The 16,348-nt window shown below is 36.7% G+C and overlaps 1 protein-coding gene across 4 annotated transcripts; it reads left to right on the top strand.

Annotated features, from left to right (window-relative positions):
• Positions 1 to 314: 314 nt before the first annotated feature.
• Positions 315 to 16,136, top strand: LOC140755025 (prolyl endopeptidase). 4 transcript variants are annotated; one of them, XM_073090210.1, is made up of 17 exons: positions 315 to 476; positions 2,936 to 3,034; positions 6,228 to 6,451; positions 6,812 to 6,999; positions 8,193 to 8,275; positions 8,753 to 8,895; positions 9,904 to 9,942; positions 11,023 to 11,182; positions 11,679 to 11,798; positions 12,253 to 12,333; positions 12,616 to 12,801; positions 13,264 to 13,377; positions 13,723 to 13,871; positions 14,220 to 14,432; positions 14,716 to 14,855; positions 15,111 to 15,301; positions 15,891 to 16,136. In XM_073090210.1, exons 1-17 carry the CDS (start codon positions 333 to 335, stop codon positions 15,954 to 15,956), a joined length of 2,340 nt encoding a protein of 779 aa, XP_072946311.1. In that variant the 5' UTR covers positions 315 to 332; the 3' UTR covers positions 15,957 to 16,136. The 4 variants fall into 4 exon arrangements, with proteins under 4 accessions (XP_072946311.1, XP_072946304.1, XP_072946328.1 ...); XM_073090203.1 differs by having other exon boundaries at positions 15,108 to 15,301; XM_073090227.1 differs by lacking the exon at positions 9,904 to 9,942.
• The last annotated feature ends 212 nt before the right edge of the window (positions 16,137 to 16,348 follow it).

The following is a 16,348-nucleotide window of genomic DNA, read 5'->3' as shown; positions in this document are numbered from 1 at the left end:
TTAAAAAACATAAATATTATATTTATGTTATGATTTTGTTGTTTTTTGGACAAATAATGTAATATTTCGAAATCGGAGGGGTCCTCTGAACGAATAAACTTCATTTGTGATAAGAAATTGAACAAATTTCAACACTATTTGTGTCGTTCAAACATCCCGCGCGTACGGTACTTGCACAATGTTTTGACGAAATGTATAAAGCATAATCGTACTGATAATCTTGTTAAAGATTAACTCGTAGTGGATTATATCTATATAAGCTGGCAGAACAGAGGGGAAAACTTAAACGACTTTTTAATCTGTGTCATCTTGACTGATCTGTCATCGGCGAAATGTCAATTTGTATGGCGGTGCGTCCTTTTCTTGCTTATCATTGCCGTTTTTCAGCAAATATTGCAGAAGTTACAATCAAACAAAGAAAATTGTTTACATATTCGAGCCATTCAGCTCGATTCGCTGCAACTAGGACAATATTGGTGAGAATTTAGCGCATTTATTTAAAAATATCTTAGTGTAAACCGTGATAGGTTCAGTTGTGCTGATTTACTTTTTGAATCTTTGAACGTTTGTTCCAGTCAAGGGTTAATTTGTGAGTACGTGATACGTCCACGTAGTGTGTGCGTAACATTGAATGTGATGAATTGACAGCTTATTGTTAATATCATTTAGTTTTTAGGTGCTAACTACCCCCTTGGTTTCAGCAAAAAATATTATTTTCCAGGTAACTAAATTATATATAAGTAATACTTCACATAATACGCAACATTTGTTTCATATCATATTATTGACATAATGATATCCTCTTTGACATTGGTACTAAGCATGATGTATGAGTTGTTAAGGTACTGTCAATGCTATCAACTTCCTAAGCGGTAATACTAATACATCAATGTATAAAACACCATCCTTATAGGATTTTGTTTCTTATGTGACTCTGAGATATTTATGCACGGTATAATTTTGTCATTTTTAAGTGTGTATTTATAAATAATTTATATTTATTATAAAAGGCATTGACTGACATCATGTATACAGCTGCTCATGGGCATCTATAATCATCCCCAGATAAAATTAGAGACTTAACTGGAGTTAGCCACAGATGTGTTGCTATCCCTGAATACAGTTACAGTAACAGTAAGAATACAGTCCGTATTCTTATGTTGCTATATTTTAAAAAGAAACCATTCTATTACTCCCTCGCATAGGTCAGATTGACAGGTAGAATGAGGTCAATCGCAGATGTGTTACTACTATTGAGAATAAAATGTGAATATTTCAAAGCAGAACATAAGCTTTTCGCACTACTTTTATAAGGCAGAATGGCATGCCACAGTTCTTCTAGTGGAGTTCTACAACCCTTAAATATTGTAGTAATGTTCTTAAAAATACCTAACTAAACTTTAAAACGTTTTAACACATTTAAGTCAAAGATGAAAAGTGAACTTAAAATATTGTACATTTATGTTTAGATTAATTAATTAATCATACCAAATTATACCAAAAAAAAACAGAAGAAAACATAAAAGCTTTAAAAGTAGTACATTGTATTTTCGTTTATTGTTACTCCCTTACAATGAGGTCATTATTTTCCTTTATTCCAAACGTAAACAATTATTGTGTTGCCTCCATTATCTTAAGACACAGATTGTCATTAGTAATCCACCAAATGACCAACCTTCAATATATTGACACAGACCAAAAAAAGACAACATCATATTGCCCATCTATCCTTCCAGCACATTGAATATTATGTGAATATGGTGAATGTATTCTTGATTAACATTTGCACTACTTTGACACATGGGACAAAGATTTTTTAACACTCTTAATATTGCGATGTAACATCTGACTATTTCTAAATTTTGCTTTGTACCTATATTGGTTGAAAGGCTACAGGCCCTTTTTTGGACTCATTATGTCATTTATATTATTTGACCAGTACCAGCGCTACAACATTTTTTTAAATGCTACTGTATTAATAACAAATAATAATGTTTTTGGTATTTATTTGGAATATAATTTGATTTTTTTTAATGATAATTAGTTTATGGCAAATAATATTAGAATGTTGTATTATAATCGAGTATCTTTACTTTTATCCAGTGTATCCTATAGCAGTGATATACTCAGCAGGTTGAAACTCTGCTTTTCAATTGCGGTGTCCAACATTCGAATTACTAGTACGCACTTCTAATACGCAAGCACGGAAAGTGTATTAGGAATTAATTATAACTCGCTATAAATGTAAAAAAAACATGGAGAATCTTCACGCCTGAAAAAAAATCTCAACGACAAGTGAAATCTACCAATTGGCACTTAGCCAGCGCGGTGGTCAATAGACTTAAATCCCTTTCGCGTTGAGAGAAGTCCCGCGCCCTGCATCGGAACAATAATGGTGCCTGCCCTTTATCAAATCTTAATTTATTATTATAACCTTTGTGCTAATTACCCACTAATGAAAATAACCCATTTAGTTCTTTAAAACATTTGGGAACCACTCTTTTTAATTCAGTATCTATCTCGCGCTGTGTTAAGTATTTGCGATAAAATTATAAAAATCACGTCAAGTTTCAATTAACTGGCACGAAAGAACTTTTATACATAAAATTATTTGCGTAACTGTATTCGATCGGAAAACGGCAGTCGACAAAAAGCCGAAGACGCTTTTATTTTTAAAAACTACGTTGTCATCTGTGACGGACAGTCGATAAATTGAAATGTATGTCACAGCGGGAGCCGAGCCGAGAGTAATAGGGGATATCGATACATCTCAACTTCAGCGTTCAGAAGATCTGTTTTGCCGCCTCGTTTCGATATAAGACGGGTTTGTTTGCCGTGGCGGTCAGTTCGTGACGGTTTGTTTGCGGGTGTAGGGCTCGCCATGCATTCGCTTTGTGTTAGTGTTGCGGTTGTGTTAGTTTGTTGGATGTTGCAGTGCGCCGGCGCATCCACCACTCCGCAGCGGAACATGAGCTTCGTGTACCCGGATGCGAGGCGCGACGAGACCGTCGTCGACGAATACCATGGCACTAAGGTAACCAAAACATCACGAATTTGTCTACTTAATACGAAATTACCATTCGTGCAAACGGTAAACATTAGCATTAAAATAATTGTGGTTATCCTGTCTTCAATGCCTCGCAATATCACTAGTTTTAGACACATGTTTCTAAACAAAATCGTACGATGTAGATAAAATTTTACGTCGCTACGGAAGTTATCTTGAGGGTCTGAAGCGATACGGAGTTCATACTGTTAATTAGCCCGTTAATAGTTGAATTACCCGAAATTAGCTCCAGTACGTGTTACGGATTTGCCGGCTTCGTGATGTATGTTTACAAAACGCAAAATTATTGACAGATAAGATATATTGATAACACTATCGAAAAAAATGTTTCCTGATAAAATTAATGACAAGGAATAGTTCAATATAGGTATATTAAGTAAAATTGGGATAAAGTATATATAATAAGGTACAACACTCCAACAAGTACCTAAATTTAATTTATTACAATATGTTTATCAATTATATAAATGTTGTTATTATTCCCATGCCGTCTTTAATGATTATGTAGCTGGCTGCAACCCCATACATGTCCCACTGCTCACTACAACGGGGATATTGCAAGACTAAAAATAAAACTTATACATGTACTGATGTAGGTAAGTTAGGTTTATTAGACATGCAATTGAAATATCGACTGTAAGCTTTAAAGCTGAATAGCAATATGAAGAAACGGTGAATATTAAAATTCTGTGGGTATTTGCTTCCTTAAAACCTGGTCGAGTCAAGAAGGTACCCTGGAGACACGAATAATCCAGACCCACCCCTATATTGCAACGACCCCGAAAAGACTAAGGTATGTGTGGCCTCATACCGTTTTAACCATAAGAAGGTTTGGGATGAATTCCTTCAAAGAGCCCTACAGAGGCGACGTGCTAAGTATCTAGTTGCGTTTCTTTGGATAACTCATGATCCATACATACGTACCGCCGAGGAACGTTAGCGAGGCTTAGCCTGTTAAAAGTCTCGCGTTACCCGGTATCTCTGTCAAAGCAACGTGGTAAATTTCGAAAGTCACAAAAAAGTTTGAAGTCCCCTTGTCCTCACGTCAAGTAAAGGATTTTATAGAATATTTTAATTCTAGCTCTATACCTTATTGACTAGAGTTTTTTTATCCCACTAACAAATTTCAACAGCAAGCAACAAAAAACATTTTCAATGCGAATGGCATTACATTGTCCGCGTTCAAATTATTTTTAATGCTGTGTTATTTTGCTATAATTTCAAAATAACTATGTAATTGAAATAAATTTTGACTGACAGATTTTTTTGGTACTATTATCATAGTGTTTTTCTCCTCCGTTGGGTTTGTTTTAAGTTCCTAGACCAACTAACCAAATAGACTGCTAATACAAAGCATTTTTTTTTATATTAGTATTACATTTGTGAATAAGGCGCCTATCGTAGTCAGCATGTGCATTTGCTGTCGTACTGCATGCTTCGCTGCATACTTCAATCTTAAAAAAAAGATCTTATGACTAACTCTGTGGATACTTGCCGCGTTTGTCGGATTCTAATTCGATTCCATTTAATTAAGACGCAGTCGCAGCCTATCAGCGTTTAATCCATTGCCCGCGTATATTGTGGATAGTCCACAGATTTTTCCATATGATTTTTAATTAGATATGTGGACTCTATTACTTACTTGGTCTATTTATAAGCGTTTGGATTCAAACAAGAAGGATGAAGTACGTGTATATTTTATTAAAACCCTTGTTGAGTAGATTTGACCTTAGAGAACGCAAATACTGCTTATTTCCTTATCTAAGTACCATATTTAAGGGCATAGGGACAATAGAATACATTGATCAAAGCCTTGATCTTTAAGCCGTATCCCCGAACGTTTTGAGTAGGTACTTACAGTCAATACATTGTTTATTGGCAACAAACTAAATATGTTAGTACGCAAAAAACAGTACACTTTAAGGCTAACCTTTAAGCGTTACATACTGAGGCTTCTGAGCACGTCGCTCGTTGGTATTCAATCCACGGAGTGGAGTGCATTGTTTTGCGTCGAGTCCAACGCTTGTATACTCGAGACAGAGCGATTAAACACGTTTGTAGTAAAAAAAGTTGTTCATTGACCCCATTTACAACCTTTTTATACCGCCACTAGTTAAGATTGTTTCAAGTGACCGGTCAAGTTGAAAAATAGGAACACAAGAAACAAGATTTGAAATTGATTTAAGAAGCCTGTTCTGAATATGTAGTTCCCCGTTAAGATATGCAGTTTCTGAGTTTAGCCGTTATAGACAAACATAACTGTTTAAAATAGTAAATTATATTATATTTGGGTTCGTACCGTTACAGATACGAAACTAGTATTATAAATTTGGGATCAGATCATCTTGAAAATCGGAATAAAATTATAAACTTAATTTATAGAAGTAAATTCGGCTAGATTTGACAATCTGTAGATAAAGAAGACTCGTCTATTTTGTACATAGAAAATATTCTGTGAGAGAGGGATTGCAGAAATTCAAAACACTAAGTTTAAATAATGTTTAATATAAACATAACGAGGTATGAAATTAAATAGTTGTGAACAAAAATAGCGCCACCAATCGTTCTAGTGAAAGTAATGATGATATTATATTAATCTATATTTCCTAGTTAATGGTAGTTCCTGTAATCTCTGTGCGTTAGCCTGTACGTGCAAAATTATCTTCAATATATTAGGGGACTTTGTTATTGTTATCAATTTCTATATTATATACTTGAATGTGCAATGCTTAATCGGGCAGATAAAGCACGATGCCATCAATAGGTAGATGATTGGCGATATGACGTAGGTACATTATTGCGCAGCATGTCATGTCCTAGGATCGATCGATAACTGTCGAAACATAAACTAAACCTAATCTATGATATAATGAATACTGGACTGTTGTACCATATTGCACATGGTATATTACCTGCAAGATAGGGATTGTTTTAATTTTCATATACCACTCAATAGAAGTTGTGTGCAGTACTTAGTAGAAAACAGAATTATAATAATAAGAACTTAAAATTAAGAAAAAAGTGCGTAATAATTTTATACTACCAAAGATTTTACGTACTATCATACTGTAAGAAATATGACTTCGCCACATAATTTAAATTGCAGTGCCATGAAAATACTAGTACATATTAAGAAAATAAAGAAAAAACGTGTTTTCAGATAGCAGACCCCTACCGGTGGTTGGAGGACCCCGACTCCAAAGAGACCAAAGAGTTCATTGACGCACAGAACAGCATCACACGGCCGTTCCTGGACGCGTGTCCCGTGAAGGCAGACATACACGAGAGGCTCACAGAGCTGTGGAACTACCCAAAGTACTCCTGCCCCTTCAGACGGGGGGACAGGTACTTCTTCTTCAAGAACACTGGACTGCAGAACCAGAAGTAAGTGGCTATAAATATTGAGTTATGGTCCGAAAGCTATAACAACATTTTTCGTGTATACTTATATACGCCTTATGATAACATTATGGCTCTGTTACAATTTGTATTGGTCTGTTTGAATATTCTATCTAAGTTAAGAAGTCCTATTTGCTACCCTAACGTCTTACAATGTTGGCCGCAATAATATCGCAGCGGGTCTTCTTATTTAAAACAAACCTACGTACCTTTAAGAATTTACTGCGTACAAACGCATACGTACAAACGCACACGTACAGTCGCACACGCACAGTCGCACACATTATCTCACAAGACCACACCACGTTGTTTAATAAAATAACAATGTTCCCATCCTCTTCCCAGTGTCCTCTACGTACAAGATAGCTTGGACGGTGAGCCCAGGGTGTTCCTGGACCCGAACACGCTCTCGGAGGACGGCACCATAGCGCTTTCGGGCAGCCGCTTCACGGAAGATGGCGCCACCTTCGCGTACGGGCTGTCCGCGAGCGGCTCCGACTGGATCACTATACACATTAAGGATGTCGCTACAGGTAGGGATTTATTTTGAACCGACTGCTAAGCAAGGGTTAGTTACGTATGACTTATGTTCGATTTTCTTGGGCATGAAAAAAGTGAAACAAAAAATGTATATATGCCTTTGGCATTTTTTACAATATTATCCCATGAAAGAAGGGCAAAGAAACTCGTACAGCTAGAAAGTGATCAATACATTTTTAAATGGTTAAAGCGTTTCATGTGATTGAATCCGAATACTTATGAAAGTATGTCAAAACACATAAAAAAGGAGATTATTAGAAATCACCCATCTGATACCAAACCGTCCCAATGTACCATTTGTAAATTAGTTACGATTACACCAGTTTTTAGTAAAATAAAAATATTTGTAAAATCAGAACGCGATTGAATCTTTCTTAAATATCTTGGTAGTACTTGGTAGTTATTTTTCCATCGTAAGTTTTATGTACCGTAATAGTCTTACGTCAATTTCTTTAAATCGGCCATAAAATACTACATAACTATTACAATTTTGCGGTGACAAATGTCGTTTAACTTGACACACAATCGTTGGAACAACATTTGTGGACTGCAAGTGGCCTATGTATTATCCAGAAAGCATGTTGCATCTCAATGCCACACGAGGCAGTATGTTAATGTTAATATGCAAGGTGTATTCGCGGAAAATGAATGTCAATTCTATTTATTGCATATTGTCTTTTATTAATATTTTTATTGAAAATTATTTTAAATGCATATACAATTATACATAAATGTATATACAATTATACATAACTAAACCAACCTATGGAAAAGTATATGAAATTAATAATGGCTTTTCTCTATGTAAAAATCGGTTACCTTTAGTATGTGGTTTACTGTATATACAATTATACATAACTAACCTATGGATAAGTATATGAAGTTAATAATGGCCCTTGTCTATGTAAAAATCCACTACTGATACCCAAGATACCCATTTTTACAAGGATCAATTGCTCCATTGCGAAATTAGATTTTTTTTACTATAGACTGACACTTCAGTTCGACCCTTTGGTTATTTTTTTTTTAAATAAGCTAGAAAATACCAGATACGGTGACCACCGAAAGCTAGATTAGATCCATGCTTACTTGCAGACACGAAATTAATTATTATTCATTTAAAGAAATATCTGTAATTATTTGAGGTTATTAAATAAAATGTACAATATTTGCGTTTTATTTTAAGGCGAGGACTATCCGGAAGTGCTTGAAAAGGTGAAGTTCGCGTCGATGTCATGGACGAAGGATAACAAAGGCCTGTTTTACTCTGTAAGTAAATATTATAATATTTACTACTTTAGACCTTAAGAACAATAATAGTCTGGACATGAGGATTTATGTACTTGGTATAACTTGCCTCAATAAAGACTACATTTCTATTGTCATTCCTTCTCTTCACTATGTGAGCGAGATTTACGTATGTCGCTAACCCCTTACTGTCACTACTGGGCGCGGGTCTCCTCTTGAGGCCATAATCCGTTGTCGGACGCTGGTGAAGTGCGAGTTGGCAGACTTCACACATTGTTTAGCCCCTTTTTGAAGGACTCCAGCAAGTGATTGACATACTATATTTTTAATACAATACATTATATTAGGATTTCTTATAAAGACTTCTTTCTGTAAGAGATAAATTGGATAAGCCTTTATCTGAAATTAGTGTGTTGTATAGCAACCTTTTGTCTGACTTTGCGTAAATATAAGGGGTCTTAAAAGTGTCTTAAAGTCTTATATATATTATATACGTAGAGGTATCCGGCACAAGGCGGCAAGACGGACGGCTCGGAGACGGAGGTGAACCGCGACCAGAAGCTCTGCTACCACCGCCTCGACACGCCGCAGGCCGATGACGTCATCGCCGTCGAGTTCCCCGACGAGCCGCTATGGAGGATGTAAGCCTTTGATAGTAATAAGTGGCTATTATGATCCTATGTTGTATCCTTACTAACTCAATCATTTTTTTATAATATAGGAGTAGCAGACGAGCTTACAGTCCACCTGATGGTAAGTGGCTACTGCCGCCCATGGACATCTGTAATCAACCCCAGATAGGATCAGATATTCCTACCTGAGGTCGGCCACAGATGCGACGCTACCCCTGAGGACTAAGCTGGAACGCCTCAGAAAAGTCTGTCTCTCTTACCACACCCTTAAAACCGGAACACAGCAGCGCCTAACACTGCTATCTGTTATTAGGTAAAAATTGATATGGCGGTGGTGCCGCCGGAGTCGAACCACAAAGGGTTCTACCACCTTCAAAATTGTCATTACTTAGGCAGTGATAACCTAATGGTTCAAATTCGGTTGAGGGGTCCGAAGTTCGAATCGCAGGCATGGTTCTGGCACCTATGGTTTTTCGAAGTTATGTGTGTATTACAAATTAATTATCACTTTAACGGTGAAGGAAAACATCGTGAGGAAACCTGCGCACCTGAGAGATCTTTTAAAAATATCTCAAATGTATGTGAAGTCTATCTATACGCACTCAGCTAGCGCGGTGGCCTAAACCTTCTGACGACACTTCTGATGACACATATATTTTTTTAAAATATTATTAAAATATTTTTTTAACATATATGTGTTACAAAAGTAACACATATTTTTTGAACGACTTAGTTCTACTAGTCTGAATCAAATTTCAAAGCTTGTATAGGAATATGCTAGTGATTTATGGCAGGATATTGCCACAACAAAACTAGCTGATATAGTTATATTTGTCGTTTTCACTGTTTGCTAGCCAAATGTTTAATCATTGAAACTTTCGCTTAACCACCTTCTACATTGTGCCAATTACTTTCATACTAATCATAAACTTTTAGGACCGATTGGCCCGAACGCAATGGTCATAATTATAACCTGGTGTAATTCTTATTATAATAGAATGTGTTTGTTATCAACAGAGAACTAAACACTCGGATGTTGAACGACGATAAACGCGCGTAGGTTTATATGACATGTTTTGTTTTTTATTAGTATCATTATTTTGTTAATATGCATTAAATTATCATAAACTAATTAGAGTGAAAATAAATAAAGTATATCCGTACATGATGAACGATGGTTTAAAAAACAGTAATTATACATTTTATGCATATTGTCTTTTAAATGTAGATACGTAGATCTATTTGTAGTTGTCTCATATCATATCATTAAGTACTTTAGAGTTGATTAACACCATTATTAATAGTTTAGCGTACATAGTACGAGATAATTATATACGGTTTATTTATAGAATAATTAATGGGTGCTTCTAAATGCGTTGTATGTTATTACGAGCTCATGCTCATTAGAGTAAATACAAGGTTTATGTTAGGGAGCTAACACACGAGCGACAGTGTGTGAATACACTATAAGTTTTAGCCACAATTCCTGTTTTTATTATGTGATCTTCGCGGTCGTTGGTTAACACATTGACGGCGACTGTGGGCAACATGAACTGTAGCTCGTGTACTAGCTACCTAATTATGTATAGCGTAACAATGGTGACAAATAGCCATATTGTATGTATAAGGTTTTTCATTAATTATGCATTATATATTCTGACATTGAGCGCAAAGGTGATTGATAAAAGCAAATTCATCAATTAAGCATTGAGTTGCTTTTTCAATCGTGTTGGCAGAATTGTCGTATTGGTCAATCTTCTCTAAATTTATGTGTAATAAAAACTGAAGCATGTTCAATTTTATTATAATAGTATGATTACTACATTACAAATATTAATAATATTATCATTTGACAATCTTAATGTTAGGCTAGCAAACAGTGAAAACCTTGCCAAAAATAGTTCAGTTGCTCCAGAATGATACTAAATGAGCTGACAGACTAAATAATAAATTTGCACATACTGTATGTTTTACTGATTATGCCTCCTTTAGCGTCACTATAAAAAAACTTTAAATAAAAAGTAGGGCCAACTTTTGTAACAACTACAATAAATACGGTAACAAAAATTCGGTGCCGTAACACAGTACCGAAATTACTATTAACGTACATTCAAAGAAATATCGATGTGTGCACAGCGGCGCGGAGGTGTCTGACTGCGGCCGCTACCTCATCGTGTTGCCGGTGAAGGACTGCCGCGACAACCTGCTGTTCTTCGCCGACCTCAGCAAGCACCCCGACGTGGCCGGCAAGCTGCCGCTCACGCAGATCGTGCACAAGTTCGAGGCCGACTACGAGGTACACTGACACAATATCCTGTCCTATATTATGTGCACTGAATTACCAACTAACGGAGATGAGCCTACGCTTGAAAAGTTCTAAATTAAAAGTGCCACAAAACAAAAAAAATGTTATAATGACACCCCATTGTCAATTGTCTGTTTCACAGCCTAAACGTCTACGATATTATTATTTAAAATTTACTCCACAAAAGTGAAAAAAAAATGTTGTATAATTTAAACATTATAATGCTCCAAATTGAAACGATGGAGTTAATAAATGTATACAAAATATCTGTCAACACTTGCATCCCTAAGTAAACAAATATAGATCTACAAAAATATGTTTTCTGTACACATTTTTTCATGAATTTGAAACTAAATTAAATAAAATTGAATGTCAATTTAAGACGACGTCGTATAAAAAACATACTATAAGGAGTCTCTACCCGCTTTATGTAAATGTTTTGTGTTGCCATTTTTAAATTGAATCTTATGTTACCATTAATTCGCAGTACATCACAAACGAAGGCTCCGTATGCATATTCCGCACGAACAAGAACGCGCCCAACTACCGCCTCGTACAGATCGACCTGCACAACCACGCCGAGGAGAACTGGGTCACTCTCATACCGGTCAGTCATCTAATACATTCAAAATATTGATGCCGATCAAATGCATACCCGACTCACGTACGTTCGTTATTAATAATAGATCTATCCAGTTATCATTTACCAAAGATATTGTTACCACAGAAATTGTCAAATGTTGATCTTTGGTAAGATAAACAATACTTATGTATATATAGAGTTTACATTTTAATAACGTTGAGTTTGACGCTACTTTTTTCAAACTCTTTTATTTTTTTTTTAAACAGACTTCATAAATAATAGACACTAATAAAAAAGTATTTAAATCATAGGCCATCCAAATATCAAAGAAAAGGAACTTTTTTATATACATATAACATAGAGACAGTTAGACAACGATTCCGCGTTTTATTTTATAAAATTTTAAAATGTGTTGCATATGTTGGACCTCCAGCTACTTTTAATGTTGTTGCTTCACGGACATATATTTTTATTTCAGGAACATCCCACTGACGTGTTGGACTGGGCTTCGGCTGTGGATAACGACAAATTGGTTCTACATTACGTCAGAGATGTTAAGGTAATTTTACTTAAAACTAGATATAGTTATATATTAAAATAAATTCCCAAACAGTAAATTGTTAACATTATCATGTCGTCACATTATGTTCGTTATAAAGATTTCAATTGTATTTTATTATAAGACATCTCCTTAGTCATATTATAAATGCGAAGTAATGCGAAGCTTATCAACCCATATTCGAACAAAAATAGGCATTGGGACAAATTTTAACCACTAGAGTATTATAGCTTCTACATAATACTTCTTACGTAATCATAATACGTGATGTGCATGTTTCAGAGCGTGTTGCAACTGCACAGCATGCGGTCGGGCGAGATGCTGCAGACGTTCCCGCTGGACGTGGGCTCGGTGGTCGGCTTCTCGGGCAAGAAGCAGCAGTCGGAGATCTTCTACCACTTCATGTCGTTCCTTACGCCCGGAATCATCTACCATGTCGACTTTAAGAAGCAACCGTATACGCCCACTGTGAGTTTTTTAATATCAAGTATTTCTGTTTTCAGTAGTAGTAGTTTAATAGTTTTTAAAATGTATCTTTAATTTACAATTAAGAATTATAGTAATAATGGTATAGTATTTTACTGAAAAATAAAAGTAAGGATTATCAGGCAACTCTAGTTTTAAACCCAACGGTTGTTCCCGATAAAGTTTAACAAATAGTATTGCCACAAAATAAAAACTGACAGAAAGCAAAAGCGGGCTCGAGCAACGCACACGTAGAAACCGCTCACCGACACTCTTTTGTACAAGAAATGCGGCAACAAAAAAAGTTACCGTAATTGTGCAGTGGACAGTTGTTTAACTTCAACATTAAACTGTGAATTTTCGTATTTTTATAGCATAATAGGTATAAAAGGTGTAGCCGTAGAAATTCTCAATATATTAAGTTTAACTTTTATTTTTTTAATTTGTAATATGTTTCAATTTCAGGTGTTCAGAGAAGTGAAAGTAAAAGGATTCGACGCATCGCAATATGAGGCTAAACAAATATTCTACTCAAGCAAGGATGGCACCAAAGTTCCTATGTTCATTGTTTCTAAGAAGGTAATCATATTAGTTTATATAACATCCACACATTGTTATTTATACATTCTTGTAACCCCTTCCGCGTTCGCTCTTATATTACTATTCTTCTTTTGTCGCTGTGAAAGTGCAAATTAAGAGATGTGACATCTAATTAGAAATACTACTTTTTTTAACCACCACTGCCTATGCGCATAAGGTACGATACTGCACCAATTAACAACGAAACTACTGATATTAAAAATATAATGTCTGATTGGTCTTTAATGTTTGAACGCAGCTTAAACTACGGCGTACACGGCACTAGAATACGCGTTCTGTTTGGCCGGGCCTTACTAATATTATAATGTGATTGTTGTTCCCCAGAACCTGCCGCGCGACGGCTCTGCGCCCGCGCTGCTGTACGGCTACGGCGGCTTCAACATCAACGTGCAGCCCAGCTTCAGCGTCACGCGGCTCGTCTTCATGCAACACTTCGACGGCATCGTCGCCATACCCAACATCCGAGGCGGCGGGTTAGTGCTCAATTTATTTGTGACAATGGAAAAAAGACAGTTGCGTAAAAAATACACGTTAAACTCTGTAGTGTAAAAATCTAGAAATCTGACTGTGTAAAGAAAAAAGTCAACTATGTACAACTCCTTGCAATCGATAGGAAAATCTCATTATTATGTCGTTATTTTCTTGTGAAGTGTACAAGACTTTTATAATATAACCTCTGTTATTCTACATACCATGAGTATGGTATGTAGAATATGTATTGCAAAGAAACACTCGAGAATCCATGGAGTCAATGACCCCTACCGTGTCTATGGACTATGTAGATGTGGCGTATTAATCATAATTATAATGTGATTCATTAGCGAGTACGGCGAGCGCTGGCACAACGCGGGGCGGCTGCTGAACAAGCAGAACGTGTTCGACGACTTCCAGGCGGCCGCGGAGTACCTCATCGCGGAGCGCTACACGCGCCCCGAGCACATCACCATCCAGGGGGGCTCCAACGGCGGCCTGCTCGTCGCCGCCTGCATCAACCAGCGCCCCGACCTCTACGGCGCCGCCATCGTGCAGGTCGGGTGAGTGGAGCGCACCCAAAGATATGATACACTTCCGATGTTGTTTTGCCTTTTTTGTAGCATTAGTAGATGTGCGCGCATATCAAATTATCAATATCTGTACGAATATTGCGCAAATAGAGAAAGTAGGTTTATATTGTGTTCTCTATACTTTCGTAAATTTAATACTAATATTTAATTTTTGGTTTATCTTTTAAAATGTATTTCATTTGCTCATAAAGTTTTTGATTGCGCTTTTATCACACAGTTTATCGTCTAACATTATCTTTCCGTCACTTTCCAGAGTGTTGGACATGTTGCGGTTCCAGAAGTTCACGATCGGCCACGCTTGGGTATCGGACTACGGCAGCTCCGACAACCTCACGCACTTCGACAACTTGCTCAAGTACTCGCCGCTGCACAACATTCACCCGCCCGATGACGGTACATATTTTTATTATATTAGAATTATTTCTCTTTTTGTATGGATAATATCGCCTAAAATATCACTTATTTTTTAATGCATCTAAAGAAGTTTATTAGTTGAAAATATGACCTCTACACAAACACATACCATAATAACGACACCTTAATTCTGTGTAAAGTAATCTTTAAAATGATACGAAATTGTTTGATTAATTTGTTTGTATTAGCAATATATCAATGTTATTAATGTAGTCGTTTGTCCGTTCCCAGCAGATCGCGCGCAGTACCCGGCGACGCTGGTGCTGACGGCGGACCACGACGACCGCGTGGTGCCGCTGCACTCGCTGAAGTTCGTGGCGGCGCTGCAGCACGCCGTGCGCGGCGCCGCGCGCCAGGCGCGCCCGCTGCTCGCGCGCGTCGACACCAAGGCGGGCCACGGCGGCGGGAAGCCCACCGCCAAGATTGTTAGTATTTTTTTTTATAATATAGGAGTAGCAGACGAGCGTGCAGTCCACCTGATGGTAAGTGGCTACTGCCGCCCATGGACATCTGTAATCGATCCCAGATAGGATTAGATATTCCTACCTGAGGTCGGCCACAGATGCGCCGCTACCCCTGAGGACCAAGTTGACCTCGAAAAAGTATGCTAACCACACCCCTTCAACTCAAAACACAGCAGCGATTAACACTACTGTTATGAGGTAGAAATAGGTGTAGCGATGGTGCCGTCGGAGTTAAACCACAAAGGGTTCTATCACCTTCAAAAATAAAGCGAGCCGCTCATACATTGCTACATTGTAGTGTTTTGGAATGCAAGCATCTTAATATTACAGAAAGAAGCGTACGTTCAGAAAAGTAAATCTGGATCTCTTGATAACTGTTGAAGAGACAGGCTTATACTAAGCTCAGTTTTATAGAAAATGTACGACGTATATTGTTAACTCCACAAGACTATGTGGTGACGCGACTCGACGTTGAGTGTACAACTAATTTTCTATACATGCCCTTAAACTATAAAAAAAATAAAAGAAAAATAATTGTTTCTCCTTTCAGATCGATGAGCACACCGACATTTTGTGTTTCATGACACAAACCCTGGGACTAAAGTTCGTGAAGTGAACACTGCCATATTGTAACAAAGTCAAGAGTATTATTTACAAGAAATTGATTGGAAATAGTATTATGTAAATAAACCACAACCACAATCTGTTGATTACCTCGGGTCTTACTGAAGAGACTGGTGATATTGTTACACATTGCTACTATTTTTATTGAATAAAATTTGTTTTTATTTTTGAACATACTCGTATATTCATTTATCACCACTTCTGCTATTATTATCCTTTCAGCCAATATTCAAATATTTTTATATGGTTATGGCAATATATTATGCATTACTCTATTGTATTTTCATTCAATTTAAAGACACTGTCATTATTATGGATTACTCATTAAGCTATTACTTAATTAAGTTATCGTGTATACTGGTGATAAAAGATGTCGCTGTAGTA

The sequence above is a fragment of the Epargyreus clarus genome, unplaced genomic scaffold (assembly GCF_041222505.1).
Source record: "Epargyreus clarus isolate Ecla_fem2 unplaced genomic scaffold, WU_Ecla_fem_2.2 ptg000003l, whole genome shotgun sequence".
NCBI classification, from domain to species: Eukaryota; Metazoa; Arthropoda; class Insecta; order Lepidoptera; family Hesperiidae; genus Epargyreus; species Epargyreus clarus.
The sequence above is the reverse complement of the archived record's forward strand: the minus strand, read 5'-3'. Positions and strand labels throughout refer to the sequence as shown.

Bases quoted from the DNA above. Each gene is read 5' to 3' on its own strand.
- LOC140755025 (XM_073090203.1), top strand. From the start codon at position 333: ATGTCAATTTGTATGGCGGTGCGTCCTTTTCTTGCTTATCATTGCCGT. The intron at 6,452-6,811 runs GTAAGTGGCTAT...TCCTCTTCCCAG, and splicing joins ACTGGACTGCAGAACCAGAA to TGTCCTCTACGTACAAGATA. The intron at 14,856-15,107 runs GTACATATTTTT...GTCCGTTCCCAG, and splicing joins CATTCACCCGCCCGATGACG to CAGATCGCGCGCAGTACCCG.